The sequence below is a fragment of the Schistosoma haematobium genome, chromosome ZW, assembly GCF_000699445.3.
Source record: "Schistosoma haematobium chromosome ZW, whole genome shotgun sequence".
NCBI lineage: Eukaryota > Metazoa > Platyhelminthes > Trematoda > Strigeidida > Schistosomatidae > Schistosoma > Schistosoma haematobium.
The window spans coordinates 21,570,470-21,595,472 of NC_067195.1; the positions used below are offsets into that span (position 1 = coordinate 21,570,470).

The window sequence follows — 25,003 nt, forward strand, 5'->3', positions numbered from 1 at the left end:
CCATAATTACACCATTTCGAATTAATTCAATATTTTAAAATCGCCCGTTCATAATTTTGGAATCAAATATCCTTCATTAGTAAGATATGTTTCAATTTCTGGATAAGCCAGTAATAATAATTCTAAACTAAGTTATTTTGAACATTTTTAACTTTAGTCTAACAATTCCAGAATATTTTCTAATCTAGGCTAACACTACACAGTTACATATAGAATTTACCAGTTTTATGATTCAAGCAAGCCAATTATATCCATTACTCAGAGCTTTGAAATTGACTTAATGTTTCGTTCAAACGCAAGAAATGATTTAAAGATAACTACTAGTTTCGAGTGTTCGTATATTATTCGACTTCAAATAATACATGTAAGTCGTACGGTAAAACAAGAGTAACTTTTTGATAATTAACTTGCCTACAGATAAGTGGAGTGATTAAGGCAGTCAACCACTTCATTTTATCAGTGGAAAACGGTACCGAAGATTTAAACCATACTTTACAGAAAAAACTAGGATTTGGTTTTTATAAAGATCTCACAGCCTATTTAGTTGACTGTTGTTTTTTATTGTAAATGGATCAAATGAAAAGCAGGAAGCAGAAATACTCATAATACCTCTCTATAAAGGATCGAAAGAAAACAACTTTAACAGACAAGACTGGCTATTTGCAGATCGAATAACGAATAACCATGAGCTTGACAAAAAAGCCTTTCGTCCGAGAAGAAATATATCACACGAAAATATCATCAATGAAATTACATGGATCTTCTGAAAACACCGAAGATTTTTTGTAAGATACTAGTATTCAAAATCTGCCACTTTAATTTTAAGTCATTTACCACCAAGAGAAAATTTTGTTCTATCTGTGCAATAACACTTGCTTGTGAACCGATTTGTATACACTATAGTGATTACTATGATTATTCAGATACAGAGATCAAGAAATGCACTACTTCTAAGAATCTAAGATCTCTTTGTTGATGGTTTCGAACGAAGGTTTATAAGACGCTGGTTCAATCACCAAATATACGAGTTTCATAAAGCTTTTATGAGACTCATGAAGATCAGTGCCCAGAAGCATGGTATTTTGAAGATTGGTTTTTACTACCTTTTATTGATCGGTTTTCGAATCTGAAGTTCAAACAGCGATATTATTTCGCTGTTATGTGACAACCATTAGTGAACTGCTTCCGTGAAATCTTGTACGACCTGCTCTGAGAGCTGACTGATAGTTGGTACGATACTCTAGTGCATTGACTTAAGGAACAAAACCTTATCTTAGCTATTGTATTTTAAACAAGAGAACAAGATCAACAACACTGAATAATAAACTATAAAATCCATTTGCCACTTAGTTTCTCACCTTCATATAATATATTTCATACAATTTTACTTTCATACGATTTTAATTTTATTTAAATAGGTTGTAAAAGGATAAGTGAGGATGGTCTATGTACATTAGCTCGTCATCCACGTTTGAATTATTTGGAATTGGCTCATTTACCAGCAGCTACACAACCAGTGAAGTTATATTTGAACAAAAATTTACCCGGTTGTAAATTATTATGTTAATAATATAAAATATGTACATATCCATATACATACATACTCATATACATATACTTATCATTTTACATTCTACGTCATGTGGTATATATATATCACAAGACAATTATGCGTAATTAATACATACCATACAAGTATTTTTTTTCTTCTATCCCTTCCCATTTTGTTCATACAAATCACGTCTTATAACAATTGAAATCAAACAAAATCACCTCTCGTCAACTTCTTCTGTGATACAATATATAAATTAATAAATAACGCTTTTATTTTCGAAAATTTATATATTTTTTGTGTTATATTTTCTGTTTACTCAATATATATATATATATAATCTTGTTTATCATGACGTTTCCACTTTTCTTAAAAAGAAAGTAATGAGGGTACATACGTCTTTTTTCTCTTCAAATTTACCGTCATCACCATTAACAATAATATTTCATTAAAAACAAAAAATAACCCCGGTAATAATCAAGTTTAAGAATCTTGAAATACATACATTATAAACAAAAATATCATATCAAAAGAGTTTTCTTTCAGGTTAACTGACCCACCAACAAGTTACACCTAGTCCATCAGCTACAACGGAACCCTAAAATCAGAAACAGAAAATGGATGGAAAAAGAATGTAGTAACAGTCTTCCCTTTACAGAAAAGATTAAGGTAGACTACTTAGTGGTTAAACAGAAATTCGGTTAAACAATAGTAATAATAATAATAATAATAATAATAATAAGAAGAATAAGAAGAAGAAGAAGAAGAAGAAGAAGAAGAAGAAGAAGAAAAGTAATAATCATGTAACTCAATAGTCGGTTACAAATTTGCATAATGTATTTTATTCCCTATTTATCGTGTGAAATTCGTTAAAATAACATGCCTAGCCGAACGCCAAAGTAGATGAAGTAGTGTTTGGACCTGCGGAATCCAAGTGCTATAATCATTAAAATTTCGCTTATAATTTTCAAAATAACAGTTAATTATTGTAATACTCACCGTATATTTACTTTGAATAGATTTATCAACAGTTCCAACAATAACTAACTTTATATTTGAACCAAGATCAGTAATATTTATCACTAAGCCTTATCGTTTTCATATTCTATACTATAATTGTGTTTTACAAATTAAATTAGGTTTGAATTTGAAACCAAATAAATGATATAAACAAGTTTAATCAAGTCTTCATCGAGCTGTTTATGAAGCCTAAGATGAATTTTATAATCATTAGTGTCGAAAACAAAAAGCAGAATGATCGAATTACGATCACTATTTTTATGGTTTATTCCTATAGCTTACAGCAATAAAAAATTCAATGACAAACAAACAAATCGATTCATCTCAGAAGACCAAACACGATCAAACGAATCCCTAACAAAAAACAAACAGTCAATATTACATATTTAAGGTACACTTATAAAAATATTTTCATAAGGAACGCCAGTTTTATTTTTAAATGTCTAAACCTCAGATACAGAAAAACCTGAGGCTTGTCATAACTAATATAATGCTAATTTGACAAATCAAAATATTACAATATACCACACGAAATCGAAATCAGAGCTTTTATATAATCGCAGGTGAATCAACATTAATTCATTTATGAAAAGTGCTGTTCATTCAAAAGATAAAAGCAACTTCCACGCAGTGCAACTTGACCCTAGAATTCCATGATAAAATAGTTTTACATGAACCACTAAATATCACTGTATGTCTATTTTTACAATTAAATACATGCAAAATCCAAGTTTCTGGGAGAAAACTATAATTTTTGAAATTTGAAATGAAGGAACTGTATCATAACCACTTCAATTGAATCACTTAATGGTTTTTTAACCATGAAACTATCAACTTGTCACCTCAATAATAAAATTATATTCTCTTATACATCCGATTACATAGTGTTTTTTTTATGGTTAGTAAATAAACTGTAAACACTTATTAAAATTTAAAAATGAGAGAGAGTAGTTACGTGAAGAGATCCACTATCAGAGGTATTATTTCGTGTTTATGTAAATTTTTTGCTAACATTTAACTTTCTGATTTGTTGTACCAAGTGAAGCAACGCATTTCTACAATTCCGCTTAATTTATCAGTTCTTATAACAATTCTGTTGTCTTAAATCTCTAATTTTATGCGTGGATATCTTTTTGTATATTTCTCCCTACAATTCTATCCTGACGAACGATAAACCAGTTATTATTATTGAAAATATTATAGACGAGATAAAAAGACGTGGTTGTTTAGCTTAGATAACGCAATGGTTAAAAGGCGATCGCCCCGTTGAGCCGCTCTTTACAGCATCGAATTTTCTTATTCACAAATCCCCCAAATACATGTTATATTCAAGCAATTTCTGTTTTTTCCATATACCATTGTCATATGAATGAAATACTTGTTAACAAACTGATAAATTTTATTGTATTATTGGCCTCGTGCAACACCTTCCAAGTAGTTCCTTATCTATCGAAATATATATTACTGATATATAAACAAGTAGCAAAACAGAAAACAGCTAATATTATCAAGGATACGCTAGGAATAAGAAAAAATCTACAAAATTACGGGGAAAAGCTGTCACGATTTTAACTATCTGAAAAAGATATATGAACAGAAGAAGCAAACGAAAATACTCTGGACACTATGGGGAACCAAAATTTAATTTGACTTTAATATTAAATCAACTCAAAATGTAACGTAGTTTATAAAACCACAATGTTGGTTTCTTTCCAATGAAATTTTAGTTATAACGATTTTCAGGATACTTAAATAGAGCAGTAGAAATTATAGTGTAGAGCTTTCTATGATTTGTTCGTATCAAGTCGCACATAGAACAAGAGCATAATTCACGATAAAGATATACCAGAAGCGATGAGATAAACAAATCAAATAATCGACCTTCTTCAAACCGTGAAAGTAATAAAGTCAGAGGCTTGAGTGTTTCTCCCTAACAAATGAACTCAGTATGGGGTTAAATAAGGAAGGCTAAAATTATGTTTAAAGAGGAAAGCATAATGACTGACAGCCCCAAAAACTACAAAACTAAGTAGAATTTCACGACCAGAAAACAAAGATTGGAGATGAGGGAATTTGTTGGACTAAGAAAACACTTATGACATTTATTTAGGACTTCCTGAGATGTCCTTACACACTAACTCAGTGCATGGAGACAAGTAAGTGACTGGCCTTCAGTAGAAATAATAACCATCCCAACCTAACTTGCAGAAGCAAACATCTGATGACTAACTTCCGTCCTAAAGCTTCATCGAACTTTTTATCAATTCGAAATAATTATAAGAGTATCTTCCAAAGAATTCTCAGTCATCGTGAGAAAAAAAGTACGTTTTCACTTTCAGGATGACTAGAACAACAAAATATATCTCATTTCTATTTGTGTATTTCTTCAAACCATTTAAGAGAATCGATTTCTTTCCATACAATGTAAATCAAAGACCACTGATATATAGTCAAAAGTCGTTATATTATGCTTTGACAAATGGAATAATCCATAGTTATTTTTAAACTATTGAAGTTGAAATCAAGTTGTATCGATGGTGAAAAGTCTTTAGGGAATGCCAGCAATATTGTGTTAGACTAAATTACTCACTAACTAATTTATTAACGATTTCAGTCCAGTTTTAGGTGGAGTTTTGATCTCTGAGCTGGATGGTTTGGTCGTGAAGCTTCCATCATTTGCGCTGATGAAGCCACTCGGAAGAACGATGAGAGCCCCATGACCAAACCATTCAGCTCAGAGGACAACAATCCACCCAAACCATACACTTGGGCTACAAATCTTCTCAAACATCTCAAAATCTCAGTCCAGTCTCATTTTAAAAGGTTAAGTAGGGAAATAATAACCTTAAAAATCTAAATAAACGAGATACTAAAATAATGTAACGGGAAGCAGGCAGAATATGTTAACTCGGAGATGTATTTTCATTTTCCAAGGCAGAAATAAATCTGTGAAACTACGAATTACTATGCATTGCCTTCTCGAGGCGGGAGTGTTGTTTACGAAATTGAAAGAACGAAAAGCGAAAGTCCAGTTCTTAAATAGGGCTACTGGGTATGAAGGGTCTATCTAAGGGAGGTAGAAAACCCTGACTGCGAACAAATTGTTCACAGGAGCTCCAGGATCCTCAGGGGGCAAATGGCATATGAACCTATTTCTGGTCACTGACTACCATGAAATTACAGTTCCTAAAGTTGCTCCACTGTCCGATGGACTAGACCTCTAGGTCAAAGGCTCCAACAGAGGCAATTAAGGATGAGTTCTACCACCGCTCAAGTGTTCTTCTACAGAAAGTGAGTTCGACAAATACTGTAGTTATAACCGGAGAATTAAAAGATCGGGTTAGGCTACTAGGCACAAAAAAGAATCGTTGGAATGACCGATGGGAACTTTTTGGTCACAGATCAGATAACAGTAACCGTCTACTGCAACTGTGTGCAGATCACAACCTGTTTCTGGCTAGCACTAACTACAGGCACAGTCACCACCGATGTGCCACCTGGTGTCCTCCCTTCTGATTCTCGAGCGTAGGCTCAGATTGATCACATCGCGATCAGCTAACGCTGGTGTGGTTGTGCACGGAACCGTCTCTCCTTTCAGAGTACCTATCTGGACTCCGATCATGCTATTGTTTGCAGTAATTTTATCCTACGTTTCAGTGGCCAACAAATTCATCGTCCTAAACGCATCGATGTCAGAAAATTGGTTGCAGCTTCTGTTGCAACTAAATATTAAACCGAGCTAGGTTCACGGCTAGCTACCATCTCACCGAAAAGTATAGGTGAGAGTCGGCTACAATTGCATGACGCGATGAAAATAGTGAGTAAAATTACTTACCTCTGGTTCTTTGTACAGATGGTGTCGACCTCCAGGTTAAGGAACTGACTTAGTTGTATAGCAATTAGAGAAATTTCCAACATTGTGGAATGAGTCGATAGTTGTCCCTATCTTTAAAAAGGGTTTACATCACCTATGCAACAACTATCAGGTAATAAGTCTACTTCCGATTGAGTCCAAACCACTGGACTCCGTCATACTTTGCAGATTGTTCAAAACCCGAGAAGCATTGACTCCTGAGGAGCAGCCTGCTTTTCGTCCTAGTCAAGATCCTATTACCCCCGCCAAGTGTGAGAACACCGTTATACTTGTTACAGACTAACAATCGTAGTGTTCTTGATATCAGGGCCGCCTTCAATTCGCTGGACAGGATTGTTCACTGGGATTGTGTATTGAAGAAAGGTGTGTCTGAGTTCACTATATACAAACATCTCAGGCAGAGTGAGAGCATACAACCACCTCTCCCTATTGTTGTGTTCGAGTAGTTGGGTCAATCTGGGTTGTCCAATCTCACCATTCCTCTTCAACTTTGCCATCGATGATTATCTGGAAACAGTTCTGATGGATGTAGGTAGTGGTGGTATGGATTTGTTACCTGGAGAAAAACTTCTCAACCTTGAGTATGCGGGTGATATTATCTTACTGTGCAACGATACAGAAGCCATGCAACCCGCACTTAATCAGTTGGCAATCAGTATCCATAGGTATGGGATTCCCTTTGCACCTTCTAAGTCCAAAGTGCTTTTAAAATACTGGTAGGACCCTGAACCTTCACTCACTTTTGGTAGCCAGCAGATAGAAGTATTCGAGAAATTCGTGTAACTGGTTAGCTGCGTAAGTGATAGTGGTGGTTTGAATGATAAGATCAACTCACGTATAGTGAGAACCAGGACAGCTCATGTCAATCGGAACCAGCCCCCAAATGCCCTGGTACGGCCGAGGGTGGGAAGAGTTAGCTCTCCCTCTCGAAATGCTCTCACATGGCCACATGCATACAGCCAGTACCAGGGAAGTCCTACTCACTGCCTTCTCGCACCAGGGGTGTTATTCACAAAATTGAGAGGACGAAAAGTGAATTTCCGGCTCTTTAACCGGGTTGGTGGACACGGAGAGTCCGCCTAGGGGAGTCGGAAAACCATGATTCTAAACCAATGGTGCACATGCACTCCAGGATCCTGAAGGAACAAATGGCATATGAACCTATTGTTGGTTACTGACTACCATGGGACTGCATCTCATAATGTTGCTCCACTGCCTTTTGGATCAGACCTTTAAGTCGAAGGCTCCGGGCATGGCCCCCTAAGGAAACCACCTGTTTCGATCTGGGCATCCGGGCAGCATCACAGCCCACACGCAAATCAAGTGACCTGTGTTGTACATAAGTATTCAGTGCCTCTTAGTATCAATATTTATGTGTTCAAATAAATAAATCGGAACCACCTTTGGTGCCGTTGTGATATTAACCTGACTGTAAAAGGTAGGATCTACAACGCATCGGTGAGAGAAGTTCTGCTCTGTGCTTGTGAAACCTGGTCTCTCCGAGTTAAGGATGTTAAGTAACTCTGTGTTTGGTCATCGTTGACCTAGACAAATTTCCGACATTCAGCGGCAACACTATGCTAGTAATGTGGAGGTCCAACAATGTGTATGAGCACAGTGATGTTAATTCAATTAATGTCACCATTTCGAAACATCGACTTCAGTGGCTTGGGCATGTCCTCCGAATGTTATCCCAGAGAATTCCACATCGTGGATTATTTGCCGATGCCGAGACTGGTTGGAAAAAGCAGAAAGGTGGTCAGTGTATAAAGCGATACCCTGATGTGAAAGACAGCTGTATAAGCCTCAGATATCTGTCCGTCACTCCCCACCTGGGGTTCTAGGGATAGTGCAACACAGTGGTCTGAAACGTTATTGGATATGGCTCAGAATAGAAGCTGGTAGCGATCCTGCTATAACCTTTTTATTTATTTTATATAAGTGAGAGGAACTTCTTTGGCTGAAAGAATCCTTCCTGGTTGTATTTCTCTTAACTAAACTGCTTCATCAGGCTCTCAGGTCAAGTTGTGAGCCAAACGTGGAGACACTCGAACACTTCACTTCTACCTGAAGTTTTTGCTGATGATATTGATCAGAATGATGAAAGCTCTACAACCAAACCATTCAGCTCAGAGAACAAAACTCCACCAAAGCCATCCACCTGAGCTACAAATCTCCACCATCTCAAGTCCTCAAATAGATGGTTATCTATTATAATCAGGTCATAAGTCTAAGGGCTAATATTTTCTACACATAAACTGATGGTACTACGTCTAGTACATAGGGAGACCATAGCTTCGTGCTAGTGCATTACAAAATAGGACCGAACGGCTGCAAAATACTGCAAAGTTATTCATTTTTAACCATGTAACTTAGATGCTTGATAGTAGCTAGGATAATAAATACTTTCACAGACAAAAAATCGTGATAACAGAAATGACAATTGCAGAAATACCGGAGAAATAAACTCACGATTATTGTATAGGGGGCTTTGGGTTCAATTAAAGAGTCTGGATTACCATCACCGCACTCTAATGGGTCATTAGAAGTTGAAATGCTAGTTTTGTCACTATCTGGGTTTGGATCAGACCAAACTTCTTCAACTACACGAAATCTACAACGGAAATCGAAAGTGGAGACAGTTTTCACACCTCGTTAACTAAATTAAAATGAACTGAAACAGTGTTTTTAAATATACACACGGAAATATTAGGGTGAATTCTGTAAAATGGATTCAATGACATCAAGACCAAACAGAAGCGACTCGAAATCCTCGGAACTCAAATGGAATTATTATATATTTTGGTTGAAGTCCAGCTGGGATTAGATATGGTAGCTCGCGTTTTGCTTCAGAAATTAACGCCACCTATACACTTAAAACAGCGAGAAATCACTGTCCAGTTTCCAAACAACCTAAAGGTAAACTGCGCTAATTCTCAACATTAGCTGCGTAGTCACGTTCATGACTGAACTTCCTGTATCCAGGTTTCGGAAACGCTACAAATATGTCACCTCTTAGTTTGGCACAATACAGAAAGATATTTCATCCCAAGTAACGAGATAAAACGGGATTAGTAAAAATACTTTTATTCGCCAAAGCCACAAAAGCAACTGATTGAGGCCAGCCACACAAGACATTTAACTGGATAGTTTTCACTGTACTAATTCCGTAATCTCCGAAACTTATCGCTAACACTGGAAAGCCGTGGAATGACAAGGAAGATCTTTACTAGCTCTTTTGTCCGTGAAAAGGTACAACAGTAAGAAATTCTGATTATTTGTGGAAGACAGCTTACTGCCGCCAAAACACAGCATAACCAGCAGTACAACTCTATTCCTGGAGCTTATATATTTTACTTCTGAGCTTACCTCAACGAAAACGATCCACCTGGTATGTGAGGACCTCAATCAACAAGCGTACAAGTCATATACCTAAGCTTTCAGTCATTCAGTCAGCAACAGCGTAGAACTTCGTACCTACGTACATCAGTCCAAGTTGCCACACCACATTAGCACAGAGATACAACTGTCGATTCAAATCCCGTAGTGGTAGAGGTAGTAAGATTATAAGCAGTAATCGGGAAGATTAGGGTTTGGAGATGTTATTTAAAGAGTATAACACAGTGAAATAAATTTTGGAAGAGAAAAAAGGGACATGAAGAATACAGATTAGAATCAGGGAGAACACAAAGAGTGGATGCACCTGCGCCATTGCAAACGATTTTGAGCCATGTCATTCAGGGTCTCTAACCATCGGTTGCTATCATCTCGCGGTCCCCAACCAGGTAGTCTACACCTAGCAACATGGCTCAATTCACTTGTCAGTGACTCCATGGATTTGTGACATTTGTTGGTCTGTCCGCCCCTAGCTTTCTTCCAACCCACTCCTACACCAGAAAACATCGCACGTCGAGGCAGTCGGTCGTTGGGCATACGTAACACGTGTCCCAGCCGTCTCAACTGATGAAGTTTCACCACTTCATCAATCGATTTGCCATCCTTACCTAGTACCCTTTTCCTAACAACTGCATTACTTACTCGATGCTCCCAAGATATACGAGCAATGTTTCGAAGACACCTATGATCGAATACTAGTAACCTATGAATTTCCTCTACTCTTACCGGCCACGTTTCACTGCCATAAAGTAGGACGGAACGAACTGCTGCACAGTAAACACGTCCTTTGGTTGATAGACGGATATCTCGCCTACGCCATAGATGACGCAAGTTGGTAAAAGCTAGTCGAGCCTTCTGTATCAGTGCTGAGATTTCGTCACACACCAGACCACGAGGGCTGATGAGACTTCGAAACGTTCAACTACTTCACTCCCTATCATTAGTTCGGGTGTCGATGCAACCCAATCCTGAAGCAACATTTCGCATTTCGAGGGGGAGAATCGCATCCCGAACATGCTTGCATTGTTGCTTAGAGTGGTCAGAAGACTCTGCATTTTGTCAGCGTCTTCACCAAATAGAACCATGTCATCGGCATATTCCAAGTCAACAAGTGAGTCTCCTGGTAGAAGTTCAACCCCTGGAAATTTAGATGAGGAAAGTGTTATCTCTAAAAGCACGTCAATGATAAAGTTAAACAAGAATGGAGAGAGTGGGCAACCCTGACGAACACCACTTGAGGTAATCAATTCTGATAACAGTTCGCCATAAGCTCTCACTCGACCAGTTATGTTCGAGTAGAGAGCCTTTATAAGGTTAATGTACTTCTTTCAGTGACAAACACTACCATAGAACCTCACGATCAACAGAGTCAAACGCCGCCTTAAGGTTAAGAAATACTACTATTATGGGGCGTCTGAATGTGTCTATGTTCGAGGACCTGACAGAGTGTGAGTATCTGGTCTATACAACCACGTCCAGGTCGAAAACCAGCCTAGTTTTATCTAGTCTGCTCTTCACGAGCTTTGGTTAGGCGTCGAAGTATTATTGAAGCTAATATTTTAGACACTATATTAGTCAAGTTGATTCCTCGGTGATTGTCACAAGAGGACTTTTGTCCTTTCTTATAGACTGGCACAATCAGTGATTGAGACCAGTCAGATAGGATTACGTCCAGTTCCCAAATTCTACTCAAGACCTCAGTTAATCTCACTGCTAATACTGGACTGCCATCCTTAAAAATTTCAGGGGTAAACCTGTCAAGCCCTGCTGCTCTCCCACGCCTCAGATTTCCTATGGCTTTTTCAACTTCGTAAAGAGTTGGAGGACTTACATTAACTTGCCATTTAGGTCGACTGAAGATCGTGGAAAACCGAATTTTGGCTGAAGGTCAGTTAAACTGATCCCTAAAAAGTTCTGCCCATCGATCAAATCTCCTGTATTGACAGTGAATAATATGTCGATCTTTTTTCGAGATAGTTTCGTTAACAGTTGGATTCTTAATACCGGTTTCCTTGACAAGTATGAACAGGTGTCTGTTGTTACCTATTGCCATTGCCTTTTCCATCTCTCTTGCTTTCGCTACCCACCACAGTTCGCGATCATTGCGTAGGTTTTTCACCAGCCTGCACTTCAACTGACTCCGCTTTTCATTATGTTCAGAGCCAGATGGAATGAGTTTTCGAGCATCTATCAGTGGGGTAGATGCTGCTGAGACCCAGTGTTTCTCCCTGACCTTGTGGTTTACCTTGCTAGCAGATATCACTGCTGTTTCCACAGCTTTTCGGATATCATTCCATGCTGCCTCGGGGTGGGCATCACATACATGGCTGCCTAACTGTTTTCCTAGTTGTTCCTAAAATATACTCTTAGCTTGACTATCATTAAGTAGGGCCCTAAGAGGTTTACTTGCAGCGTCTTTCCTACGTCCAGTAAGACGCAGACAGATACGCGCTCGTACTAGAGCATGATCTGAATCTAAGCATGTGCTCCAGAATGAGCGACAGTCTTCTATCGAGCCCCTCCACCGGTGGCGATATGATCTAGTTGGGTCCAACGTTGGGATGAACTCGGGGTCGCCATGTCAAAAGGTGTTTTTCTTACGCTTGAAGTTAGTATTTGCTAGAAACAGGCGATTATCTGAGCGTAGTTGCAACAGACAGTCGCCATTATCTGTTCTTTGAGCCACGACACCATAAGATCCACCCAGGTGTCTTTCCTTTTCGCTTAGTTTATCTACTTGAGCATTAAAGCCACCAGCCAATATTACTACATCGGAGCGCCTAACTTTTTGGCGGAGGTCAAAAGGCTTCCTGTAAAACTCATCTCTTACCTCATCTGAGCTGAAGTCAGTGGGAGAGTAGGCAGACGACGAGTGTTCCTATCATTTCGAGTTCCTAATGCTCCGTTTAGTCGGGCAGCGCACAAGCAACTTTTTACTGGGATCCAGTCTAAGAAAGATAGTTCTGCCCTAGGACTCAATACTATACCTATACCAGCGAGGCCATGGGAAGCAGCGTCAGGGCTTCCAGATACATGAAGTATGAATCGAGATGGTTCTTTATTATGATATGATGGGGTCAAATGAATGACGCTACTCGGATTCTGTATACACGTTTCGGAGACGCAGCATACATCGATGGCGTGATATTCTACAGTCCTAGCTAAAGAAGCCTGTTGTCTTATTTGGCACAGTGTTCGGACGTTCAAAGCTCCTACATGTGGTTTAGAGCGTGGTTTCAGGAGACCGGGAATAACGTTCCGCGTACTCGAATCGTTTGCATTAGCGGTGAAAGGTGATAAAGGAACGTGAGAGGGGTTAGTCGTGGAGATAAGAGGCTTATTAAGAGGTGTAGGAAGGGTTTGGTTGTGACCAACCTGCTCTTGTGTGCCGTTACGGGTATGAGGGCTGATGTCACTACCCGGCTGCCCACACTGTGGGAGGGTATTTCTTGAGAAACCTGAAAAGGAAGTTAGATTAATGTTGGTCTTAACGACCTGGGAGCGTGGCCTCAGAGCTAAAGGAACAAATGCTTGAGGCCGGACACGCACAGACTTTTTGTGGGAAGTTTTTAACGTGTTAGCTCTGTTCTTCAAAAGGCCTTATCGTCGGAGACGGAAATCCGTGAGATAAGGTGAGGTGTGACATTTTTAGGGTTGACCTTTTCTAACCCCTTCCTTTCTTGTGAGAAGGAAGCATCGCTACAGATGCTGGTTGCCCGAGGGAAACACTTTACTGCTGTCACGCCCCTCTACAATCAGCAGTACGATTTCTCTCTCAGACCTTGAGTTACTACTCTTAGTCTTACCGTTCTCCAATCGACCTGCTTGGCATGGTAGAACCTACAGGAACACATGTTCCAGCCAATGTAGCCCGGTTGGGTCATCACGATGGGTAAGTCAGACCACCACGTCAAGGTAACAGCTACAGTCGGGTTACCTAAGCTGAGTATTGACAAAATTCAAATGTAACCATCAGGCTTAGCTGAAAGCTGCAATCAGACGAGAACTGTTGAGGAATTCATATCTGTTCTTAGTATAACATCCTGACAAACAACTGCATGTTTATATTCTCGACTTCAAATTCCATCACAGGGGCTAATGATACTGTATAGATCTCTCAACCGAAGTGGATCAATTTTCGAATATGTTATGTATAAGACCTAATTTTCCGAATATACAGCCATATCTCCATACAGAAGAGAACCAAGAACTAGAACCTAGAGGACGTTCACTCCATGGTCTGAAATCGTTTCATAAATGACATTAACTTATGGTGAAAGTAACCTTTAAATTTCAAGTATTTTATAAAAATGAAATATTCTTCGTGGTTTCCTCGTGAAATTCTCAGAAATAGATATACTCTACCAAGATCGAAGATTATGAAGCAAAAGTCCAATAAGTTTGTGACATACCTAAAAATCAGGTGATTTGATCTGAAATCGATGGCCTTTACAGGTTATTTTTGTATTCACATCTTAATAAACTAACATCCACATAATCAGTGAACCATAATTACTTCAACAAAATAATAAACTGTAACAAACATGAATACTCACCGAATCGTATCATGTTTGTCAATGCGCAATTCAGCTGTTTCACCTTCGTACGCATACTCCCATATCCATGCATTTTGTTCATAGTCGCTAAGATGAAGAGTGAATAACAAATTGATAGAATTTACTATCTTGAAGGTGAGCGTAGTTTTTCTGCAGGTATAAATACATCATCAAAAAAATTCAGTGACACACGTAAGCCAGCTTTGGAGAGAGATTTTACAATTCCAATAAGAATTTCATCAATAAATGGACGAAAGCAAACAATTCGAAAGCTCACTAATTAGCCAGCACTGATAGGGAAGGAAATTTTACTACCTGTAGTATAATAGGCACCATCGACATCTGATATAAAGCTTTCTTCAACTTTCAGAATGTCCCATAAAGAAATGCACAGACCAACTTTGTAAATAACCTGCAATTAGAAATATTTGAAAATTAACTTTGAGGAAGATTAGCTATAAAATGAAAAACGACCGGAAAGAAACAATTAAAATAACAAATATAAAGCAGTTTTACATATGCCGAATACTTAAACAAATGACACGAACTAGACTGTCAATCTCAAAGCATGAATGATAGAAACTAAACATGCCTTATTTGAATGAAACTATTAACGCGCGTGTTTACATAAATCTCAATTCGGAAAACTTATAATTTTCAGTGATATTTAAGGTACATAAACCCACTATGACGGAACGTTCATTTAAGTGCCATGTGATGTGAGAATCGTTGTAACATAGTCATAATGTGCCTCGTAGCAACTAACCTGTTTGACTTATAAAAGCCACATTGATACCACCTTAAAAAGCACTGATACTACGCACTCTGTCGTTTAAACTAGCATATGTAGGCAACGGAAAAGTGATCGACAGACGAGTATGCAAGCCAATGGGTGGTTGCTGTGTTGTGATTGATGAAATTTCAACTAACAAATCAATAGAGGTTATTCAGTTGTGTTAAATGAATGGACAAAGGGAGCACGAGAACCAGGCGACTGTGGTGTAGGCATTGGTGCGAAATAAAGGATCCTAGATGGGACAACATAACGAAGAGAAATGAGCTCAGAAACAAAGCAACAAAATTATTGAAGAACATCTACTTGATACCGCCTTGTCTGTATACACATAAATTAGTGAAGTTCGAATGACGTTGAGCGGGTATATAGCAGCTAGAATCCACGGCTCAGATTTACGCATCTAAAGTAACATTTCTACTTAGCTATAAACGTTAACACTAATGTACTTATTTCTACAAAATAAAAAAATATGTATTGCTTACTTTGCTGCAGAAACGAGAATTAAGCTCCTGCTCCATTATTTCTTTCATATCTGAACCGATGTAATTAGGCTTAATTACAACGGTATCCTTCAAAGAAACAAGAACAAACATCTCACTAACAAGTAACGTCTACTTTAAACTAGCCACCATCAAACGTGATACAAAACCAACTACCAGTACACGAAAACTTCAATAAACTCAGTTTCACTTCATAGGAACGAATCCCGTATCAGCCTAAGTAGATTCCACCCTTTATTTGATCCGAATGTTTTTAAACATTCACACAAATGAGGCTACTACATTCAGCTAAAATGGTTCAAAAGGTTGTGAACGGAATCGAAGAAACTTTCGTTTAACAGGCTTCCATGTCTAGTAGTAGTAGATCATCGATACCTCCAGGCAAGGACCTAGGTATATTAACGATAATAGAGAAAAAATAAATTGGTTAATCATAATAAAATATTGTCCTTTGTCCTTAAGAATAGGCCACGTTTCTTCCTAAAGAACTCCTGGGAAGTCGCTTGGACTAGCTCAGCCGGCAGTGAATTCCAGCATTTGGCAACCCTTAAGGAGTAGAAGTTGCGTCTACCGTCCGTTCTGCTGTGTTGTTTCTCTAGTTTCTAGGTGTTACCCCTTGGGTTTGTATTGTTTAAGGAGATGTTCAGAAGCATTAAGAATCCGACAGAGAAAAACAATGCGTGGTGTGAACTATGAGAGTTTCGTGAAATCATCCTTTTATCTGGGATTGAGTCGTAGTTTTCATATCTTTTATGTCTTAGTTTGAAGTATTATCAATAATGATTATGAGAGACGTTGTTACTGATTTCTGTTGAAATATTCTTTCGAATTTCGGACATTGTTCGCGTAGGTTATTTACTTTGATTGTGGTGCATGTGCAATAAGTAAGGATCAAGTGGTCAGTTTTCTCCATCCAACTCCAAGTATATGTACTTGAAGGACATTTTGTGACGAGTTAATAGTGATTTAGTGTTTTTTAACTTTCATAGAATTCCTGACAGTTGTGTAAGGTCAGTGATGTCATGGCCTTAGCCAAGTCACGCGGCAGTCGAGTCGCCGAGTATGGACCCACGTCAAGGTTAAGGACGACCACCGAGCATTAATCAGTTGAACCTCATGAGGCAGCAGTCGCACTCGATTATACATATTATTACCAGACATTTCTGTAATGTCGTTATCTATACGGTCATTAAATTAGCCACAGTACCTGGGTACAACGTAGGGGTGGCCCATGCTACGTGCTAACCTCATGGCGTGACGCTGATGTAATCTATGGGGTCTCACCATTCCCGTACGGCTCAAACAGGCCCTCAATCATCGACACAGACCACCTACGTTGATGATTTACGGTTTTTAGTGTCTATTTTGCTACAGTGTTATTTTAAGAGTTCAAATGCGTGAAGCAATATGCACCATATATTTAGAACTAGTTAGTTAAGAAGAATTGTGTCCCATGTTTTCTCTAACTTAATTTGGTAGCCCACACTCGACAATTGGCAATCGTGATTATGTCGGTTCATTATATGAATAGCATTCGGCAGTTTACATAATCAACCCAATTCTTCACATGCGATGTACCTGTAAGTCGCCCTCCAGGCATGGCCTCGCATTATAGTCTGTCTTGAGAATTCCGTATAACGGTAATGGTCTCCACAGGTACTCTGTAGTGTTCAGGATGCTTTCACAAGGTCCTCCTGTCTACGCCATCGAATCCCTTCTTAAAATCAAGGAAGTTGATATATACCAACAGGTCTCTCTCAACTAATTATTCAGTAACAATCCGAAGAGTCACGGTTTAGTGGATACCCTCAATAAATCAAGGTTGTCGGCCTGGAATATGATCGCCTGCTGAATCTTCTGTTCAAGTTCAACAACGCTGTTGAAACCCTTGCCTAATGCCGATAAAAATTTAATTTCTTCGCAGTTTTTACACATGATAAGATCATTCGTTAATATCTTGATGTGGTATCATTCTTTGCAGTCTCTTGATACTCGTTCTTCCTCACAAATCCTTCCAAAGAAAATTCACAGCACCTTCGTGACCACCCCTTTATCTGACCCTAGTGCTTTGGTCGGTATGTTGCCTGATTCTGGTGTTTCATGCAGCTTGATTTTTCGGTATCCCAGTTAATTCGTTTAACTGTTAATGGGACAGCATCTATAAAAAGGTCTGTGTATGGCGCTTCGATCTACAGTAAGTTCAGTTGCTTTGGTCTGCGTAAGAGCTCTCTGCAGGGTTTTCATCTGTTCCAGTGAACTTGAGTCCCATTAACTGGTTCTCCTTCCTTAACTACGACTGGTCTATACGCTCCTTAACATTTCCCCGCAAGCTTCTACGTTACACAACATATCTACTCCCTTAGGAGTTCCTCAAGAGGAAACATGACCTATTCTTAAGGACAAAGGATAATATCTTATTATGATTGACCAATTTCTTATTTCTCTATTGTCATTAATGCACCAAGGTTCTTGCCTGGAGGTATCAATGATTTACTACTACTAGACATAGAAGACCGTTAAGCGAAAGCTTCTTCTATCCAGTTGAAGACGCTACAGGTATTTGAAGTTTGACAACGCTTTAACCAGCAACACCTTCCATTATGAATCGCACCCATCAAGCGAAATCAAAAGACAGAAGTGAGGATGTTCGAAGATATATTTGATAGGCTATCAGTATACCGAGGAACAACTTATCTAATCTGGCTAGCGATTGCAGAGGATGTTGAGCACGGCGTTTCCACTCGTGATCTGGTGCGGATGCATGACCGAGCACTTCCAGCTAGGTGAGTCCAATAAAACTAATCTGGTCAGCATCCAATGTCGAAGACTTACAGAGCTATTGATTTTGGAGATTTATTTACCGCTACACCGTCCACAACCATTTGAAATCACATTCATGTAACATATATAGCACACACCAATGAAATAACCTTAGGCACCAATAGTACTTCCAAAGTTTCCTTAACAGCGGACACGATATTCCAGACATAATTTTTCATCTATTCTTTTATCATTCCACATATTTCCTGACCATCATTGACCCTTCAGAGCGGTAGTGTGGTTCGCCATCTTGAGTTTGACCTTCGGAAACAAATATTAGCGGTAGACAGGAATTGACAGCGTTGCAATTGGCTACAAGTGTTTACTGTTTTTCTAAAGCGAATAACTACTCATTGCACTTGTTCTCACTAAAACAAACGAAGTTTGATTATGAGTCTATCCAGGTTATCGTTGATTGCATGTTGCAGGCGTGGACTTTCTGTTTCTCCCCACCGACTGAGTTCTACAGCACATCAAGGAGGAGCGGTTAATTGGCTTATTAAAAATTATCCGGTTACATTTCTTGGATCAGTAGTTTCGTTCGGTGTGGTCCTCATGATTGGTTACAGTATTGTTTGTGTGGCAAAGAATCCTGACCTTTACATCGCGATATACGATAGAGTGCCTCGAGATGAATTCTTTTTTAATAAAGACTATTTTGGGGCAAAAGTACCAGAGACCTCGAATATAGCCCCTCCTGTCCGAATGCACTATAACGGAGTCTTGGACCTACCATACGAAAATAAGCATGTTCATCCCCCAAAGGAATTGTAAATCGAAGCACCTTTTTCCTGATGGGAACTTTGATTATTCTTGTGAACGGTGAGGTTAGTCATTAACTTTACTTAGTGTTCCAATGCTTTTCGAAAGATATTTAGGTGTAGTTTGTATTTTATCATAAAGTATAATGTTTCTGAGGATATCGTCTTGCTTTTTGACGTGGATCTTACAGGGATGAGATATTTAGTCTCACAATATAAGTATTGTGAAATTCTCCGAATTAACCAATAGCTAGTGAGTTAACACAGGTAACGTCCTTGAATAGTTTATTATTTAGTAAACTAAGAATTCGTTTGTGACATTTTCTTCATCAAACTATTAGTGGTATGTATAATAGTGTGAAGTGGAATGATTTATTTCACTAACTTTTCCAACTAATCTCAGCGTCGGGAAATGAAATGAAACGGTAGCCGTGTAAATACCCTCCAGTCAGTTTGCCAAGCTTACAATAACTTCCTGCTCATAATCCTCGTACCCAAACACACGTTACTGAACCTTGGCATTATGTGTAGTGTTACAATATCAGATCATCCACTTGTAGATAAAAATACTAGGTACGATATCCCCAAAATCAGTTCAGAGAAGTAGCGTAACAATTCTATTTTAGTGCTATCTATGCGTTGCATATCCGACCTTCGATGTTCAGACGGACACCACGATGACTCCAAAGGCTTTCTGGACTGGTTTCATGTATAGGTCACAACACAGCTGCTTGCAAACATCTTGTGAGTTCAGGCCAGTGACAGCGTTTAATTGCTTCTGCACTTCGTGTAAATTAAACATGTGTTGGATGATGGTTATTGATTATTTAAGTGTAGTTGGGATAATTTGCTTTCCATCATACAGCAATATGATATCAGACTCCAGAAGTCCTGATTTTTATTAGGTCTAGATTTCCATGAACTTCCAAAGTGACATCGGTAGTAAAATTAAAAGCCAGTGGCAAGATCAAGCAATACTGAATAACCATTTGTTTCCGGAGTCGAAAAAAACGTTTATATCCCTCAATGTATTGCTGTAGAGTTCTCAACATGTGAGAAACGCTTCATATAATTCATTAGCTTAGGAATAATCTCAGATTATTGTCTTGCTCAACAAGAGTGCAGTTCGTATAATAAGAAATTATAATTAAGTCTGTAGTACACTTGACAGTCGCTAATCATACGATAGTGTAAAGCCTTAATCAATAATTAAATTAATGCAGGCAATCGTCCTCTCTCAATGGACAGGATCTGCACATGTTTTTAATGAGGAAGCAGACCGAGTTACTGATTAACATACGTAGCGAAGGATAGTGAAACACTTGGTACTCCCTCCCATATGCACCGACGATAGTGCATATAACGGTTTGATCGATGGTGCGGCCAAACTTCTTAGCAATTATCCGTCCAGTAATCCTAATTGGTTTGATATGAATCTCAAGGTGTTTGTTTGCTCTGTATGAAAGCTTGAGGAAATTCTGTCATCTAAAAATACTAGTGAATATAAACAACACCATACGTATTCATGCACAACAGAACCTTCAAATAGCATATATGGCTTGTAGAGTAGCTGCATTGTACAACAAATTAAGCGGTCATATGTTTATAAAAGCCAATATGAAAACTTAGGTAAGTCTTAACAGACCTGGACGTCCATCAGAGATGAGCGACTGAGTATGGTAAGCTTAAAAATTTGAAAAACTAGGGCACACGGGATTTAAAGAGCATGCTAATGTTAAGCGCTGTGAAGATTGGCTTGTTTGTAATAACTTAGTCGAATTTCGTAAGCACAACTTATATTTGTTAGGTATTTTTTGTGATCTGCTTTGAGGTTATAATATTACTAGAGCACCCAAACTAAAGTGAGGTTTATTGACGAGTATGAGCATTGGTCTTAAGGACGTAGGTCTTTGTGGCAGATGGTAGCCGGAATTCGTTTTTACAGAATCACAAAATCCAAATGGACTACTCTTTTGTAATCGGTAATAACTTCTCATAAACCTACATAATTACGAAGTCTGTTTCTGGTGATGGCACTAACACTGATAAAACTTGCTGAAAGACTGACCATACGCGTGACTGAAAGTGGAATACAACTCTCAGGACGGTGCTTTACTCAGCAATCGTAGTTACTGATGACTTTATCCGTCGACACCATTGTAACCAACTTTAATCCATATTGTGGTCTCTGTTTAAACTTTTACTCAGGAACCCTACATCGTTCAACCAGGAGTGACGCCAATTGCTACAGACTTAGTCTAACCATCCCGATGTTTCTCCGACCACTTTTTCCTCACTGTAAACCATCTCGCGTTGGCACCCTTGCATCGATTGCGTTAATCAGTGTAAGTATATGACTATATTGGTTGGCTTATCTCTCATATAATACTTTTATCTTCGGGTCATCATTGCATACCTAGTTGATTTGTCGTTCTTGCTGATACATTCAGTGGTGATGTATCGTGGACCAAGTACCCTCATTTGTTGGGCCATATTTATATCAATCAAGCAAATAATGTCTTTCCCCTGGTCAGATCGCGGGACTGACACATATGCAGGAGGTATACTGCGTAACTATTGTAATACACACGTTTCTGAGTCAATTATGTTAAGAATACAGGGTCATTTCCAAGGTGTGTTCTCATTTTTACTCAATCAACTAGTTCAAGTCTCAATTATCGCGTTATACCTAAGGAACAAATATGAATTACGGGACTTCACAGTTCATTATGTATGCGATACGAGTTGAAAATCAAACGACCTTCATGTATTTTCTATTGTATTCTTAACAAATCGTGTTGATTCGTAAGCTTTTCGCAGTTGCTAGACAAGATATCGTTGATTCGAAGTTGTGGTGCGTTTTTGAGAGAATCCTGCGCATATTAGTTTTGAATGTGAATTAGTAGAGGTTTGTCATTGTTACTTTCGCCACGTCCTTTACTCTTGTGTTTAACATGTTAACAATGTTGGGAGTCGTAACCGACTAATCTAGTAAGAAATTGTGAATGGAGTATCATTCCACTGTTGGGTAGTATTTCGCCGAGACAACCCATTAAATAATATATGGGTAAGCTACGATGTACTATGATTAGTTTGTAAATGACTTAAATTTATTACCAAATGTCATTGGAAGTGGTAAAATACACCTTGGCATGGTTAGCTGAAATAGCTAAAGAAGTTACTAAAAATTGGTCAGTTACACTATTATGTAAAGTAGAATAAATGCTTAAATAAAGGTCTAGTTCATGCTACTAAGTATATCAATATTGGTAAGCAAGTAGAGTATTAATCTATGTAAATACGAATTAGGCTAAGTCAAATCAGAAAGATTTCACCAGCCATTCAGACATAATTAAATAAAGTTAGGTTTTGGTATGTATTAGTACTTCACACAATAAGTGCGACCCTAAATAGCCTAGTGAAACTGTACTCTGTGTGTATGTTACGCCACTTCGATTTCTGGTTTTTGAACACGTCGACAGGACATTGGTCACCTATGGTGGAATCATCTAGTGACTAATGATGTTAGCCATAATTTACTTCAGAGATATCATGAATCGACCGGTAAGATGAGGAATCTTTATTGAATGATTTGGTCGAGAAACGTATTTTACATTCCGAACTAACAGACTAAGCGCAGCCAGGTCTCTCCACTCACTTAATCATCATAAGTTTGCCTTACAACTGGCCTTTATGAACGTGTAAAGGATTAGTAATTGTTAACCAATATAATTTGTTTCATATGAGTTGAGGAAACCTTCAGTATTTAAAAGCAACCAGAGGGCGGAGTTTATCTTTAACAGTCCCAGTAATTAGTCTGTGTCATGCAAACGTTTACCAAGTTCCTCGTTAAACAAACACCTTCCTAGTTGGTTGGAAGAGACAGTCTCCAAGTATTGAGATCCTAGTCGAATTCTGTAAACTAGCTATGTATGTCAATCACCTAAATGTCTTTTTTCACTATTACTTACGCGTTGATCCCAGCAGATACGAACAATATTTCTAAGACATCTGTGGTCAAATACTATTAGCTTACGAATATCTTCTACTCTTAATGGCCACGTTTCGCTGCCGTAAATAATACGGAACGACCTGTCGCGCGGTATATTCGTCCTTTTATTGATAGACGGATACCTCGACTTCTCCACAGGTGAAGTTGGCTAAAGCCGAACGAGCTTTTGGGATCCATGCTGAAACCTCGTCAGACAAAAACCTATTAGGGCTGGTCAGACTTCCAAGATAACTGAAGTTGTCGACGCGTTCGACTGATTTACTCCCTATCCTTAGTTCAGGTGTTGACGGAAGCCAGTCCTGGAGCAACAACGTGCATTTAGAGGGGGAGGAACGCATCCCAAACATTCTGGCATTGTTGCTCAGTGCTACCAAAAGATTGTGTTTTATCAACGTCTTCACCAAATAGGACTATATCACCTGCGTTTTCTAAGTCGATAAGTGGACATCCTGGTGGGAGATAAATGCCCGGAAATTCAGTCGAAGAGAGCGTTATTTCCATCTGTAGGTCTATGATGAAGTTGAACGAAAATGGAGATAGCAGACAACTTTGCCGGACACCACCTGAGGTTGAAAAATCAGATGACAGTTCGCCATAAACTGTGACTCGATTAGTAGTGTTCAAGTGTAGAGCCTTCACAAGGTTTATGTACTTTTGAGGCACACCTTTCAATGACACAATGCCGCAGTACCTCTCGGTCTACAGAGTCAAATGCTGCTTTTAAGTCAAGAAAGATCATTGTCGGACGCTGATAGGCGTGCCTGTGCGCTAGGACGTGACGGATATGTGGTTGGTGCAGCCAATTCTTAGTTCCAGTGTCTTTTATTAGTCTGAAGAGCTGTCTTGTGTTGGTTAACCTAGAATTGATTTGTTTTCGCTCTTCATCTTGTTCAGAGCCTGATGCGATGAGTTTACGAGAATCCACCAGCGCAATAGACTTAGAAATCCATTGGTTTTTTGTAACCGTTTGGTTTAAATCACTGATAATGTCACGGCTGTTTGCATACTTTTCTAAGCAACATCTGGGTCATCCTCGTTTTCGAAACTACCTACGAGTGACCTCAGTTGTTCTTGGAATCTTTGGGATTTCTCGTTACTGAGTTGAATTCTAATAGGTGTTTTTAGTGTGATTTTTCTGCGTCCAGTGAGGCACAAGCAAATGCGTACCCGTATTAGCAATATGCAACAGATCAGAAAATGTAAGTCTGCAGAATCCTAGCCCGAATTTTTTTCAGCTGTTACATCTGCATTTGGTTTGGGACGTTACGAACAACAACAATTCCTTTTTAAGGAATTAAGTGAACTGAATATTTCTGAAGGCTTCAATCAAAATAAATGTTCATCACTGGAAATTTGAAATTCAGATGCAGGTTTATTTTATATTTCTACTTTCAACTAACTTTAGACTTTTGCATATTTCGAGGTCGGCTTATCTTATTTTAACATTGAAATAAATTGTAATAAGACGCTTGAAATGTACGATCATTTTATTCACCACACGTTAAACGTCTTTCTGTGCATCCATAATGCACTTGCCTTAGTTGCAATTGGATTAAATCTTCTCGATGGTTTGGCACTCCGATTTTCATTCACTTCATTTATCTGCTGAATCAGGATTAGGAAAATCCGCGTAACTCTAATCTACGGACGACCTTTGAACGAATCTTAAGTAACCTTGAGAAATACTAGCCAATCAGCAAACGGTCAGATTAGAGT

The 25,003-nt window shown here is 38.6% G+C and overlaps 2 protein-coding genes across 2 annotated transcripts in view; one reads left to right on the top strand and one right to left on the bottom strand.

The window, feature by feature from the left end:
- The window catches only part of FBXL16_1 (F-box/LRR-repeat protein 16), a 36,950-nt gene extending 35,224 nt beyond the window's left edge, over window positions 1-1,726 (top strand). The window contains exon 5 of the mRNA XM_051210692.1: window positions 1,419-1,726. The gene's annotated coding sequence lies outside the window, so the exon portion shown is untranslated. The remainder of the gene's footprint in view (window positions 1-1,418) is intronic.
- Window positions 1,727-2,001: 275 nt separating this feature from the next.
- POLR3H (DNA-directed RNA polymerase III subunit RPC8) lies at window positions 2,002-15,835 on the bottom strand. The gene is made up of 6 exons (XM_051210697.1): window positions 15,677-15,835; window positions 14,714-14,810; window positions 14,524-14,674; window positions 14,399-14,485; window positions 8,919-9,060; window positions 2,002-2,150 (listed from the first exon to the last, which is right to left on the bottom strand). The coding sequence occupies exons 1-6, from the start codon at window positions 15,785-15,787 to the stop codon at window positions 2,100-2,102; spliced, it is 639 nt and encodes a 212-aa protein (XP_051070712.1). The 5' UTR covers window positions 15,788-15,835; the 3' UTR covers window positions 2,002-2,099.
- Window positions 15,836-25,003: the final 9,168 nt, after the last annotated feature.